This window comes from Misgurnus anguillicaudatus, chromosome 10, assembly GCF_027580225.2.
Source record: "Misgurnus anguillicaudatus chromosome 10, ASM2758022v2, whole genome shotgun sequence".
Taxonomy (NCBI): Eukaryota; Metazoa; Chordata; class Actinopteri; order Cypriniformes; family Cobitidae; genus Misgurnus; species Misgurnus anguillicaudatus.
This window is the reverse complement of record NC_073346.2, coordinates 3,858,499-3,873,040: the sequence shown is the minus strand read 5'-3', so window position 1 is coordinate 3,873,040 and position 14,542 is coordinate 3,858,499. Positions and strand designations below refer to the sequence as shown.

The window sequence follows — 14,542 nt, the reverse complement described above, 5'->3', positions numbered from 1 at the left end:
ATTGCATTAAAACAACCCAGCGTAGGTTTATTTATTAACCCTGTTTAAAATTTACCCAGCATTGGGTTAACAATAACCCAGCAGAATTTAAAGTAAATCAACACATCCTATTTGTACAAACTTTTGTTTGTGCACAACAACTGAAAATCAATGCAAGTTCTGTCTACGAGTGTCCATTTCTATAACAGACGACATCCCTGTACTAATAATTATTTGTTGACTAAACAAATTGTTGATTATCCGCGAAAGCAAATATCAGATTCGACGATAGTATCAGATAGTTCGGCGGAAATTTTGTGTTAGCAACCAAAAAGGCTTTCAGTTTTCGTGATAGTTTTTGTTTATGATAATAACCCTGCAGTGGCCGCACTTAACATGAGTACAAATGAGATTACAAAGTGGGCAGATAAGCAATGAATTCTCACAAACAGCTTTTGACTTTGAAGTTGATGAACTGTTTTATGAAAAATCTATGGATCTTAAGAGCCAGGAGCTATATATCTCACCATTCATCGTCAGTGTAAGAAAAACAAACTGTGAAAGATTTTAAAATCTCCTATTTCACAATAAATAAATAAAGACAGCGTGCTGGAATGGCATGTAGGTGAGCAAATAATGATGTCAGAAATGTTGCTTTAAAGCTCAAATAAAGTCTTTTAATACAATACTTTCTATAATCGTTTTGTACCTACTGTCAACTTCAAGCATGACAAAGTTTTTGTGAAGAGACCTGTCAACCACATCCTGTGCTATTTTTGTGGCTAAATAAGCAACGATGGGGTGGGCTTCTTTCCAGGCCATGCCTCTTTTGCATATTTCTTTTTGCGAGGTTCATTGAGGAACTCTGACACATATGGACCAGTTAAGGGTGTGGGATTGAGGGTGACCGGGGCTTGTGGCATTTCATTGGCAAAGTCCACATCTGGTGCAGGATTGGGCAAGGGTAATGGCAGTCCTCCTAAAATCGTGGCCCCACTAGGAGTTCCTGTAAGCTGAGCTTCGTGACTGGTAGGAGGAAGGTCTCTATAGAGTCCACCACGCAAGGGAAAAGTGTGCATGTGTCGCGTTATGGTTTCCTCGATTCCTAGCGCATGAATGCTTGCCATTCTCTTTTTCTGTGGGTTAAGCACATAAAGAAAGAGAATTATTACATAGTAAAACTATAGAATTACATAAGTATCTTTAAGCTAGTAAGCAATTTTAGATGTAATGGCCAAAAATTACCTTAATAGGTACAACAGCTGTTGTGACCATGTTTCTAAAACGTCCAACGGAGGGGTCAACATCCTCTAAAGGAGTTTTAATAAGAAACAATTAACATTATGTATGCAAAGTGTATTAACAGGTAGCAGATGTCAGAAAAGCACTGCTATACAGTCCTATGGGTCATTAGTGTATAACAGATCTCAACACACAGCTGATTTTACATTATTCTGGTTTTTAAATGTAAAAAAATAAATAAAAGACAATAAATTAATCAAGTTTAAAAACACAATATTAAAGGATTAGTCCATTTTCTTGAAAAAAATCCAGATAATTTACTCACCACCATGTCATCCAAAATGTTGATGTCTTTCTTTGTTCAGTCAAGAAGAAATTATGTTTTTTGAGGAAAACATTGCAGGATTTTTCTAATATTAATGGACTTTAATAGAGCCCAACATTTAATACTTAACTCAACACTTAACAGTTTTTTTCAACGGAGTTTCAAAGGACTATAAACAATCCCAAACGAGGCATAAGGGTCTTATCTAGCGAAACGATTGTCATTTTTGACAATAAAAATAACAAACACTTTTCAAGCACAACTTCTCGTCTAGATCCGGTCGTGATGCGCCAACGTGAATCCACGCAATACATCATGACGTCAAGAGGTCACAGAGGACGAACGCGAAACTCCGCCCCAGTGTTTACATGTGTGAAGAAAGAGGACCGTTCCTACGTTATTGTATGTCAACTGATACTAATTAATGTCTTTGTGTCAGTTTATTGTTTACAATGGTCCGCAAATGTGCGTTTTATATATGTAACATGTGACCTCCCTACGTCACTACGCATTTACTTTAGGTCACGCTGGAAAGGTTGTGGTTTGGGAGTGCATGTTTTTTGTTTTTCTTGTCAAAAATGACAGTCGTTTCGCTAGATAAGACCCTTATGCCTCATTTGGGATCGTTTATAGTCCTTTGAAACTCCGTTGAAAAAAAATTGTTATGTGTTGAGTTAAGTGTTAAGTGTTGGTGTCCATTAAAGTCCATTAAAATGAGAAAAATCCTGCAAAGTTTTCCTCAAAAAACATAATTTCTTCTCGACTGAACAAAGAAAGACATCAACATTTTGGATGACATGGTGGTGAGTAAATTATATGGATTTTTCTTTTAATAAAATGGAATATTCCTTTAACTACATTAGTTAACATGAACTAATAATTAATATATATGAATTACCTTAATATATCTTATTATTTTTACCCATTAAAAATATTTTTAACAGATACATTTTTTATTTTACAGAATTATGGAATTGAGTGTCCAATTAAGTTTTTATATTAATGCTCCATTTTCCTGTTCCTTCCAAACAGATTATTGTACAGTAAAAACAGTTGTGTTAAAACAACACAGTTTGTGTCTTGTTAAGGTTCGTTAAGGCTAGTTAAGAGCGACACATTTAATGTGTTGTCCTTATCTACACAAAATGTGTTATTATTGGAACCACAGTTTTTGTGTTGTTTTAACACATCTTGTGTTGTCCCATATTTATTTGAACACAAAATAAACACAAAATGTCACATAATGTGTTACAATAACACAAAACAATGTGTAAAAAATGAACACATCCTCCACTGTCCGCTCGCTTCCTGTAATCACGTCACTACCAGAGAAAGGTCGTGATTGGTTAACGCGGCGCGAATATCACCCAGAGTTCAGATTTTTCAACTCGAGCATTTGCCGCAAATCAGCGTCAACGCTCGAAGCGCTAAATTCGCGCCAACGCTTGAAACGCTCAATTCGCACAAAACGCTCAATTCGCGCCGCGTCATTCGTCATACAGATAAAAGTAACCGTTTTATTCGAAACTGTAAATGCTGTACTTTTGTTTCTGTACACTCACAATAACAACTAAACATCTTGGGTCTGTAAAATATTTTTTTAAAAAACATGATGTCCCTTTTGACACATCAGTTTCTGTGCGTTTTTACAAAACAGAACCAAAATCATCATATCATTTAAAATAAGTTTAGTTAATATGCTAATTATTAAAGTGAAACATTGTGAACAATTTAGTGTAGGCCTATTTATTTTATTCTCTTTTTTTCTATACTGAGAAGAGCTGCAGTTGCGTGATGTGACCATGTATGAATCATCATGTTCTGTTGTTTTTAAGATATTTTAGAAAATGAATTTCTAAAATAGTGAACAACGCGAATCAAGTAGGGAATTTATTTCACTATTTAAAATAGTTTGTCTGGCAGGTTGATGTACATTGTTTGTTTCTCCAGCTGCAATATCCACAGGACCAGTACAGTAGCTTGTTTCGCTGTCATTATTTTAAAAGTCTGTCATTTATCGATAATCCAGTAGTGTGAGTCCAGCATAAGAGAACACAGGGAGCAGCAAGGCTCTATGGTTTTTGCGTTGCATTGCGGGAATGTTTAGGAAACTAACATTTCAATGCACTGGAAGGATTTTGCAGTGGAGACAGCACAAAAATGGGTGAGTCCCTGATCCTGGAGACCCGCGGTGGATCAAAAATTGCACACTTATGAACTATTCTACATGATTTTTGTACTATAAATTGTTGGAGTAGTATGTTCACATTAACCCCCCCCACCACCACCAAAAAGGAAACTTTAAGAACCCAGAAGATGCACTCATTCCATCTATAAATGAACTGTAGAGCACTGGACACTTCAAGCTCTCAGTGGTCGCTCAGTGATGGCTATCAAACCATTTGAAAGCAAAGTTTACCTGCTTGAATGGTTACATTTCAGCCTGACAGCAAAACAGTTAACACCGACATCAAAAAGTACAATAAACTAAATGATATTTTTTTGACTAGCCAATCCCTGATGAGTTTTTATGGTAATCTGTAATTGACCTATGGTGAAACCACTCCCCCAAACGCGATGAGCCAATCACAGTGCGCTAGCTAACCCAATACACTCGTACATTCTCTGTTTTCACGTCCATTGAAATGCATTGCAGTTAATTAGTCTTCATTAGTTTTTATGTTTTTTCGTGTCATTTTAAGTTTAAAATGGTCAAACGGTGTTGCATGGGTACATGCAACTCCAACACTAGGTATCCCGAAAGGCTGCGCGACGCGGCATATTTTTTTACCCTTTCCCAAGCCACATCCCAACCGAAATAAGTGTTTGCTCTGGATTAAGTTATGCAGTAGAACCCCAACACCAACTAAACATGGATAAATTAAACAAGGATGTCTACACCTGTTCTAAGCTAAGTCAACTACGTATTTGAACGTTATCTTTAACATCTCTAACGTAGCGTGTTAGCCTAGCATTAGAAAACGTTAACGTTAGCTTCTAGCTGCTTTGTACATCATGTCACTTAGCTTCATTAACGTATCTGTAAATAACCGAGATAACAAATGTTATTTGTAATAGCAAGGTTGTGCTGAATGATTCATGTTAATACTGTAGCACCAAACTAACGGATAGGTACTCTTGGTAACGATGGTAAAAAGGCTTGTCCTGGAAACGTATGCAACTTAGACCTGTAAGTTACATATTTAATTTGATCATGATGGCAACGAGATGCGATTTATTGCGTTTACACTGTGACCTGTAAATTCTTGAGTGGAGCTGAAGCTTTTCGTCGACCTTTAACAATAAAATGATTAATATAACCCTCCAATGCATAGTTAATTCCGTTTTGGTGACTTCAAGATGATATATAGTCTCTCTGTCTCCAAAAATCATCAATTGCCTCCTGTGAAATGTCTCCTACTGTGACAGTTGCCAAAGCGCCTATCACCGAATGTTGATTGTTTGTCCGAGTGAGTGGAGGGGGCGTGGCTTAGCCATAGGTCAATTCCCCTATTGTTCACTAGATGGCTTTAAAAACTGAAGCAAAAACAAATTTGGTATTTTTGAAGAAAACCATATTTAAGAGGTTATAAAAAGAGAACAAATGAAAATAGGATGAAACGTTATTTTCCTGTTTTGTTTGTTTGTTTGAAAGCAGTTTGTTTGTTTGAAAATAGGGTGAAACTTTTTTCCTGTTTTGTTTGTTTGTTCGAAAGCAGAGGGTCTGTCCCTTCATTTGATATACTTGTATGTTTATATATTTATATAAGAAAAGTTTCCTGGAAGGCATTTTGTGAAACTTTTGTGAAAATCACAAAAAATGCTGGCGGGGAATGAGTTAAGTGCATAGCGTCTAAGACAGTAGGCCTACCTTTTAACACAATTTACACAATGGTCCCTCCCTCCAATATGAAGTGCACAAGTCAAGACATTTAATATGCAGTTTAATATCCAAATTACTAAGAATAACGGAAAAAACTATGGTGGTTTCATATTAAGAGAGCAGAACATGGCTAGACAGAGTCAGAATTATCACAGGGGATTTGAAAGTGGTGAAAAAAAACGTGAACAAAGCTGAAATTTACATGGCTATTAATAATTATGCAAACTATTTTGTGAGGGAGATGCAGATGTTTACACTGTTAATGTTTAGGATTGACAATCACATTTATTAGTGTAACTCTGGAAATGTGTCTATTATCATAGTGACAGATGCAAATATTAAAGTTAATTGATGTTAATATTATTTTCATTATGGTTGTAAAACACTAGTAGGTCAGATTTTATTCTCAATAGAAAACAGTGGGATGCTAAAGCTGTCATTCAATTACGTGTATTGTTTTGCACCATCATGTTTCTACAGTAGCCTAAAACAGACAAAATGTTCTATAGAGCACGTTTTGTTACTACGTTGTCTCAGATAATGACATGTTTGACCTGTGGCTGCTATTGTAGCTTCTCTATGCTTTTCGAAAGGTAGGGGTGAGCTGTGGACTGAGCTGTTGGTTGCAATTCATAATCTCACTGCTAGATGGACCTTTAAGACTGAAAAGTGCCACGTGACAGCTAACATGTTATCCAGTAAAATTTTACTGGCAGGCCGGGCAGCGGCGAAAACGCGTTCACACAGAATTGGTTTTGACCCATGCGTACGCACATTCTGGGGACACTTAATGGGAATTGGCGACACAGATGGCGAGAAAGTGAACTACGCCATACTGTGTATTCTTTAATATTGCATATTAAAATTTATTTAATACCTAATTACATTAAAATTGTGTACTTTAACTTGAGTAAAAGTACGTTAATGTACTTAAATATTAAATGTAAAACAAAAACTTGTATTAATGAAATGTAATAGAGTAAAAATTATGATAATATGCTTTGGAATGTATGTTTTCCAAAGAAAGACACGGATAAACTTAAAAAAAAGTAGAAAGTAAAACCTCTGGTTGTTAGTGACCCTAGCAACTTGTCAACAAACCTGTGCTATGTGGACGTTGGCATGAACGATCAATTTACTTCTCCTTTCTGTGTTTTTGGCAGTCTGTAAAACGATAGCTCCGAATTCTTGTTAATTTGTTAGTACAGTCTATCGGACAACAGTTTTTTCCCATTTCGACGTGTTTTCCCTGTGTTTTCACTGATTTCACACTGTACACAAATTCTGCCGCTCTGTCTTTTGCCACTCAGTGGACGTAACCGCAGTCACTTTCGCCAAAGGTTTGGCACATTTAGCTTACGAACTAACAATTGAATGCCAGTCTCATTAATATTAGGATCCGCATTCAGGAGGTGATTTGCATTGACTATTTATGGTTAAAAATGGGCGTGTATAGGGCGAGATATGAGGCAGATTCACATATGCACACTTTCAGGTGATCTGTGATTTATAAAAGGAACATTGCTTGCTGGCGTGCTTTTGGCTTTTGTGCATACGTAGACTTTTAGTAAGGATCCTATGCACAGTTTTATAAATGAGGCCCCTGGTCTGTCTACTCTAGAACAATAAACGATTGTGCTTAATCTGCTTTTATGACCACAGCTTCCTGTTTGACATATATGGGCTGCTATGCGAATTTTGTGGTAAACAGAAGCTAGGGCTGTCACAGATACATGTGTGATATCTCACAAGTGACATCTGTGAGAAATATTTTCTGAGAAATATCACTGATAAAAAGCTACATTTTTCAAACAGTCAGAGCGTTTTATTAGCCTTGCAAGACTAAAGTAAACTGCACCGATCACTAAGATTTAATCTCCACAACCTTTAGGGGTAAATTGCCAGACAGGGTGTAGATTAAAGCGATACTCCAATCAAATATCATAATTATACCATGATTTACTCATCCTCAAGCCATGCAAGATCATTATAGTTTATTCATATGTATTTTTTTTTTACAAATCACATCGATTACCCTCAGAAGTCCTTTATTAACTCACTAAAGCCTTGTGGATTACTTCTGTGGTGGTAAGATGCACTTTTTTGGGCTTCAAACTTAAAAAGTTGTTCCCTGGTCCCATATGGACCCCTTCAAGGTAAATAGTGAATGACTATCGGGTGCACGTGCTGCATGGGGTCAAACTGATCATACCATTTAGGCTTTCTAGTTTAATCTAACAGGGCTGAAAATGACGACTTACATCAAATGAAGTGAGCACTACAAACACAAGCCTCTTTGATATTTGCATTGTCCCAGTCTGCACGTCTAATTGCTTGCAGCCACAGATGTTGTATTTTTTGTTTTTGAGATTCTGCAGGAATCCCGAAAAACTTAACGGCAGACCTGGTGCGATTTTCAAAGCCCCAACGCAAGTAGGCATTTTTGATGATACCGAATAATACGCAACTCAATCTGCTGTAATGACTTTTCTGACCCCGACATGCGCAGTGGGAACCGCCTGTGACGTGAACTGTGAAGGGGTGTTATAAAACTTGGAAGAGCAAAGACATTTTTAATATTACTTCAATTATGTTTGTTTGAAAGATGATGGACATATGTATCTCAAATGGCTTAAGAGTGAGTAAAATGGGTTAATTTTATATTTGGCTTGTATCGCTTTAAGCCACTACCAGGCCTTTCAACAAACATACCTTACAAAAACATTTCTGGTGTGCATCTTGGGGCAAAACAATGGCAATGACATATTTTAAGATATGTGAGTGCAACAAGCTGAAGACAGTTCAAACATGCATTTCATGCAAGTCCGGGATTAGACTTAAGCCCAGTTTGGGAAGCCGCCTTTTAATTTCAGCAATTCCAACGTAAGGTTTACTGACAATGAATGATGTGCAACAAGGCAAAGAAAGTTAATTATGAGTGGTTATACAACGTGTGTACAAGTACACTTAGGGCCTTTTTATACCTGGTCACTTCATGTGTTTTCTCTGATCGGATAGCTATCTGATTTGTTAAAACTGTGCCATTTAAATTTGGCCACATAAATGCGTCTTGGCAAAACGGATATGAACCGATCTTTTACCCCTGCCCAAAATGCAAATACACTATTTATTACTCCGCCTTAAAAAACTTAAGATGACGTTTATGCAACAATAGGCAGCACTTACTGTATGTTGTACTGTATGTTGGGAAGGGGACGCACGTCTCCTTGCTTGGCATGAGCTGAAGCTCGCAGTACAGCGCAGCAGGAAAGTGACAGCGCGGTGATTTCATGTACAGGTCCATGATGGGAAAAGCATTCACAAAACTCTCTCTCTAAGTTTTATTTCTTTGTTTAATATCATTTGAGTTTGTCATTAGACTCTTTTATTGATTCTAGGAAGCTTTTTTAACCCGCTGTCGTCACTCCATAAGCAACCAGCGTGTCGTCTTTGTTTGTTTGCCTCTTTGACGGCTAACTTCTGGGTTATGTGCTTACGTTTGGGAGGAGTTATGCGCTGAAAGATGTATTTACACTTGTCCAGTTTCATCTGAAATCCGTCCCAGACCACCTCCTGACGTGGTTTGAGCGATCGGATTTAAATACGTCTGGAAAACGTTTCGAAGGGCATTTACACCTAGTCTTTTTACGATCGGATAGCTATCCGATCATAGAAAACGCATGAAGTGAAAAGCCCCTTAGGATAGGTAAATCCAAATTAACTTTAAGGGGGGCAAAATAATTATCTCATTTTTAATAGGGTCGGCCACATTCCACAGGTTACCAAAACTCTGATCTGTGATTGTCAGTTTAGTTTATATTGGTTCACACATTATTTCCATATGTATTTTCTTTATGACGTTACCTGGGTTAATGATCGCATCCTCTTCGGTGAAGGTAACTCTGAAGTTTTTTCTTTTCCTCTTGGGTCTTTGAATATCCAGATTGCCCTCCTCTATAGTGAGGGTAGAGATGCGCTTGTTATGAGCAGTGTTAAACTCTGTCAGGTTCTGCCATAAGAGCCAAAAAAGAAACCAAGAAATGTTGAGGAAGTAACAGTTCTTTCATTTAAACACGAGTTCAACTGCTTGTAAAATGAGTGCTAACGATCAGTCAAAAGTTTGGACAGGAAATGTGTGTTTCTCTCTTTTAATCGCTGAAAATTTTCTTTACAAAGGGTTATTTTCAACCAGATGTGCAAACATCATCCATGGTTACTTCAGAGCTTCACTGTTTAAAATTCTGGATGCAGACAATAAATACTTAAAAGTAACAGAACTCATGCATAGCAGTCATTCATGAACTTAGGTCTTAAATTCTTCCTAAATAAGAAATCCAACACAAATAAAACAGACCTAAACCATATAATTAACATCTGCAGGCTTAGTCTGGTGAGATGGCACCAGCGGGGTTTGACTCCCCTGGTCTATATAGTTTATGGGAAAACTGAAATGACACCGGATAAAACTGGACCATGAATAATCTGCCAAAATTATGACAGGTACTGTACGTACATCAAGTTCAGTTTCTTCTTCGGGAAGTCCCAGAAGCCCTTTAAGCTCCTCATCATCACCAATTTTACTCTCCCCTGCACCAGAGCTCAGCTGGGTATGAGGTTTCTCCCGGATGGTGTAGACACGGGTTGATGCACCAAATGACATCGTGGAGTCGATAGGAACCTGCTGAGGCTTGTGTGGCTCCAGGCGTAAGTGTCCGAGGAATGTACCATGTGCTACAAGTAAATTAGTGTAAATATTTGATTCAAACATTGCCTACCACTGAAACACACTACACAGGGATTTTTATGAAATCTTCGATTTGTTTACACTTACTGCTGTTAAGGTCAATGAGAAAGACCCTTTTTAAATGCCTGTGGTAGACGAGGGCCGCATGGACACGAGAGCATGACTGATGGTCAATGGTGAAGTCACAGACATCAGGGTTTCTCCCAAACAAATAGTACTTCTTTTCATCAATGATCAGTTTCTGTAGAAACATCACATCATTAGTACATCGGTTTACCTTTTTGATATTCATATGCACAAATCTGACAATATACATCCAGCGATTCAATAAATGTGTTAACTAAAGGTATAAGCAGGGACTACATCAATGTCTGGGTCATTGCTAATGTTAATTGGTAGATTTAGTCTATCCTCTCTATTCTGTTCAGACGACCCACTCAGAAGTTAGCTATTAGCTAAATGATACTAAGTTTTATCACTGTTAGCATCACCGTTAAAGTGCAAGTAATATATTATTAACTTTAAGAATATAAAAAATCTTCAGCACACCACCAGTCTTTACATGGGCATATACTTAAGATGGGGGGGGGGGGTAAAGCTATTTTATTAATTCTGACTTATCAAAACTGTTTAAGAGTTGGATTCCTCATGCTAAAAATAGGCTAAGAGTCAAAAAAGCAGTTGGATTTATGCACTTTGCCATGTTTGTACAAATTTTGGAAAGTTTTTTTTTAACTTGAAAGATTCATACGTAACAATCTTGTTTTATTTCTTTTATGGGCAATTTTAGTGTAGGACTAGGAAGTACAGTGGAAGCCCTTAAATAGGCACTTTAACCAATGCAGTGCACGCACGCACACACCAACCAACAAATGACAAGAAATCAACGTCACCAGAGAAGTGTGTTTTAGTTTGTAAGTGAAATTTAAGCTTGTTTACCTTCCCAATAAACCCAGCATTATGAAAACAACAAATATAGTTTTTTTATACGGAGTTGTGCGTATCTGTTTGTTAACGCTAGATTTTGTTGAAATGGGGTGGTCAGGTAAAACTGCATCAAATGTCTGTGTTTGGTTGGGAGTTAGCACATAAGTTCATATAATGTAAACACACATGTAGTGAATTATAAGTTATTGGATGTTTTGTGTGCGTGTTGCTTGCTTGAAGCCTCCAAGGGGTCGGGTTTATTCTGAAATAATCGCTACAGCAGATCTGTCTTTTATAAATCTGATAAAACGTATACTATATGAATAGATATGAAAGATGTAATACTATTCTAAAGGTACTCAAGATTAACATGAAATAAGCAGAAACAGCATGTGTTATGGGAGCTTTAACTTCACGGGACAGGGCTGAAGATTAATGTATCACAATGTGCCCTAGAGTTATAACACCTGAGAGAGTGACTCCCCGCTCAGAGCTTAAATCTCAGGGTCTTGTGTTTCTGTAGCACCGTTTTCGATCTGACAGTCATGGTCACGCATGCATCAGTCTCAGCTGAGCTGCAGGCTGTCAGGTCAGTATCTGGTGCATTCCTGCTGCATTCAAGGCTGCAACTGAGCCCTGTTAGAAAAGTGTTTCTATTTTTTACCTCTTATCTTTAGTAAAAACATAAGGAATGAGAATATAAATATTTCCTGCATCATTTACCCTTATGTCATTTAAGTTTGTATAAAATTTTGTACAGAAAACGCACATTAAGGATTCATTTACACTGCACTATATATACACCATACACGCACACCAAATGATGAGCCAAAACATTACAACCAGTCACAGGTGAAGTGAAAATCATTGATCACCTCATAAACAAGGCCACACAAGGTCTGGGTAGGTTAAGTGACAAAGCAAACAACCAGTTCTTGTAATCAACATGTAAGTTGCAGGTAAAAAAAGCAGATATTAAGATCTGAGCGACTGACAAGGGTCAAACGGTTATGGCAAGGTGATTGGGTCAGAGCATCTCTGAAACAACAAGGACTGTGGGTCACTCCTGGTCAGTGGTGATGGGAATTTACCAACTGTTATCCGGGGAGGGATGATTCACAAACCGGTGGCAAGATGTTGGGCACCTAAGGTTCATTGATGCACAAAAGCAATGAAGACTATTCCATGTCGTCCAAGCCAACAGGTCTACTGTGTCATAATAAGTCACAAAAAAGTTTCAAGATGGAAGGGACATGTTGCAACACACAGTGCCTATGATGACCCCTGTCCACCACCTAAAGGTGTTATCACACCTGTAAATAGATTGCGTTGTTCCAAAACTGGGGGTTAAATAGCAACAATGTTGCAATTTCACATTGGTTCGGTTTGCATTCACAAGGGAATTTCCAAATGAACCAGAATTTGTAAGTACAAGTCACGTGCGAGTAATCTCTCATTTAATTGGTCAGAGTGCATCTGTTTATGTTCCGTGATTCTGCTCAAAGTTGTCCGTCAGGATTGACAGAAAGCAGCTTTGCGGATAATTGGGTGGCTTTATTGCCAAGTGCGGTTATATTACTTTATTATTGTGAGCAGAAATTAAAACTTAGGCGGGAAACCCATCTTACCATGTACCGATTGCAAAGACATTTTATAAGAAACAGGTGCGCTTTGGTTTTGAATGGCATTGATGTTCTGCTCACCAGAATTCATCACCAAAGAGCTATCGAGTATGTTCATGGTTAAAATAGCAATAAGAGCCTGTTCATTGGTCCGTTGGGTCGGATTGCTTTCACACTTTTACTGAACCACTACAGAATTCTTTGGAATCGGGTCGAGACCACCTCGTTCAGGAGGCCTTTGATTGGTTGTTTTGGTGTGGATCCGAGCACGATTGCCATGTTCACATATGCCTAAACGATCCGAACCAAGAGAAAGCGCAAACAAAGGCTCAGGTCTGAAAACACCCTAAAACTCCTACATCGGACAAATGCAAGCATCTGAGTTAGACCTTTGGAAGAAGCTGCCTGATCTAATGAGTCAAATTTTGTTTTACATTACGTGGATGGCTGTATACATGTGCACTGCTTAACTGAGGAAATCACGAAACCAGAATGCACTGTGGGATGACAACAAGCCGGTGGAGGGAATGTGATGGTCTGGGCAATGTTCTGCTGGGAAAAACAGGGTCTGACAATTCATATGGGGGTAAATTTGACACATACCTAAACATTGTTGCAGACCGCTTACAGTAAAATGCACCATGCTTCAAACATTGTTCAGGAATGGAACATTAATGAAAAGTTTAAGGTGTTGACCTGGTCTCCAAATTCCCCAGAGATGCTACAAGTGTTTTGGTACTAGATATTGTATACCACAAAACACCATCAGGGATTTTGCAGATTAGCAACGTTTTAGCATCAGCAGCATATTAGGCAGGTGGTCATAATGTTTTGATTCAGTGTACAGTATATACATTGATGTTAATATGTTTACATACCCATTTATCTGCAAAATGTCAAAAATTATAAAGGATCATACAAATTGAATCTTGAACAAGCTATGTAATGATGTTTACATATAGTCCATGATACTCAACAATGACTCAATTTAGAATAGTTACCCCAAAATCCCCCTTTTTTTTAATAATCAACATTTTGCAGATTCTGCAAGGGTAAACAATTGTAAACACACGTGTCCGCGCGTAACCTTATTGTCTCATTCTTATGTGCTCATATATGGCTCATCATAATGTTTAGAAATATGTTGGGTATATAGAGTAACGTTAAGTTTACAGGAAACGTGCTGGTTAAATAAAATCTAACGTTACCCTTAAAAAACCGATTCAGTGTAATACCTCGACAAGTTTGTCTCCTTTCACCACGTCCAAATGAAGTCCTGCTGGAGGCTTTCCTGCCCTGAAATAAAACAAAACTCAACGAGTTTGCTAGGATCTCCCTTATTAAATAAAGACAATTATAAGCGTGTGGCTTCTGAGATTATATGCTTTTCTGTGCTGTTTGTAAAACATTTAAGCTTGTGTTCTCGTGCTGGATCTTCCCTAAGTTACAATCTAAAACATTGTTGTTATCCTGAATAACTGCAGTATTTGTCCGGATATAATAACAGTTAACTCATGCACTGTGACCAGTAAGCATTCCAGTGAGATTTACCATGACGGACACTCGAAATGTGGATCCCTCGCTGCAGTATTTGTTGACATTTTTAACACATTCTTCCCTCGTCGAACTAGTAAACGTCTTCCGGCTCATAAATAATGCATACGTAACGTAACGTTTCCATCGTAGTCCTCGCTGATAGGCTGAAAGGTATGACGTTCGAAATGTGCGGGTCTGGCCAAATCATAGGGCCAAATGAACGAACTCTTTTGGAGGTTTGCTCATGAATATTAATTAGTCGACGTTACTGGCAATCTCAGTGG

At 37.9% G+C, this 14,542-nt stretch overlaps 1 protein-coding gene and 1 non-coding gene across 4 annotated transcripts; both read right to left on the bottom strand.

Annotated features, from left to right (window-relative positions):
- Nucleotides 1–634: 634 nt before the first annotated feature.
- Nucleotides 635–14,427, bottom strand: ppp1r8b (protein phosphatase 1, regulatory subunit 8b). Of its 3 annotated transcripts, XM_055211301.2 has the most exons (7): nt 14,274–14,427; nt 13,958–14,018; nt 10,261–10,414; nt 9,943–10,160; nt 9,294–9,438; nt 1,225–1,289; nt 635–1,115 (listed from the first exon to the last, which is right to left on the bottom strand). In XM_055211301.2, exons 1-7 carry the CDS (start codon nt 14,321–14,323, stop codon nt 762–764), a joined length of 1,047 nt encoding a protein of 348 aa, XP_055067276.1. In that variant the 5' UTR covers nt 14,324–14,427; the 3' UTR covers nt 635–761. The 3 variants fall into 3 exon arrangements, with proteins under 3 accessions (XP_055067276.1, XP_055067277.1, XP_055067279.1); XM_055211302.2 differs by lacking the exon at nt 13,958–14,018 and having other exon boundaries at nt 14,274–14,390; XM_055211304.1 differs by lacking the exons at nt 10,261–10,414; nt 13,958–14,018; nt 14,274–14,427 and having other exon boundaries at nt 9,294–9,383; nt 9,943–9,993.
- On the bottom strand, nt 11,544–11,706 carry LOC129449417 (small Cajal body-specific RNA 1). Its single transcript, XR_008646158.1, has one exon.
- Nucleotides 14,428–14,542: the final 115 nt, after the last annotated feature.

What these genes read in the sequence shown, in the direction of transcription:
- ppp1r8b (XM_055211301.2), bottom strand. Translation starts at nt 14,323, where the DNA reads ATGTCAACAAATACTGCAGCGAGGGATCCACATTTCGAGTGTCCGTCA. An exon ending in TCTCATTGACCTTAACAGCA is followed by an intron (nt 10,161 to 10,260) that starts GTAAGTGTAAAC and finishes ATTTACTTGTAG; the next exon opens with CACATGGTACATTCCTCGGA. An exon ending in CAGCTGTTGTACCTATTAAG is followed by an intron (nt 1,116 to 1,224) that starts GTAATTTTTGGC and finishes CTTAACCCACAG; the next exon opens with AAAAAGAGAATGGCAAGCAT.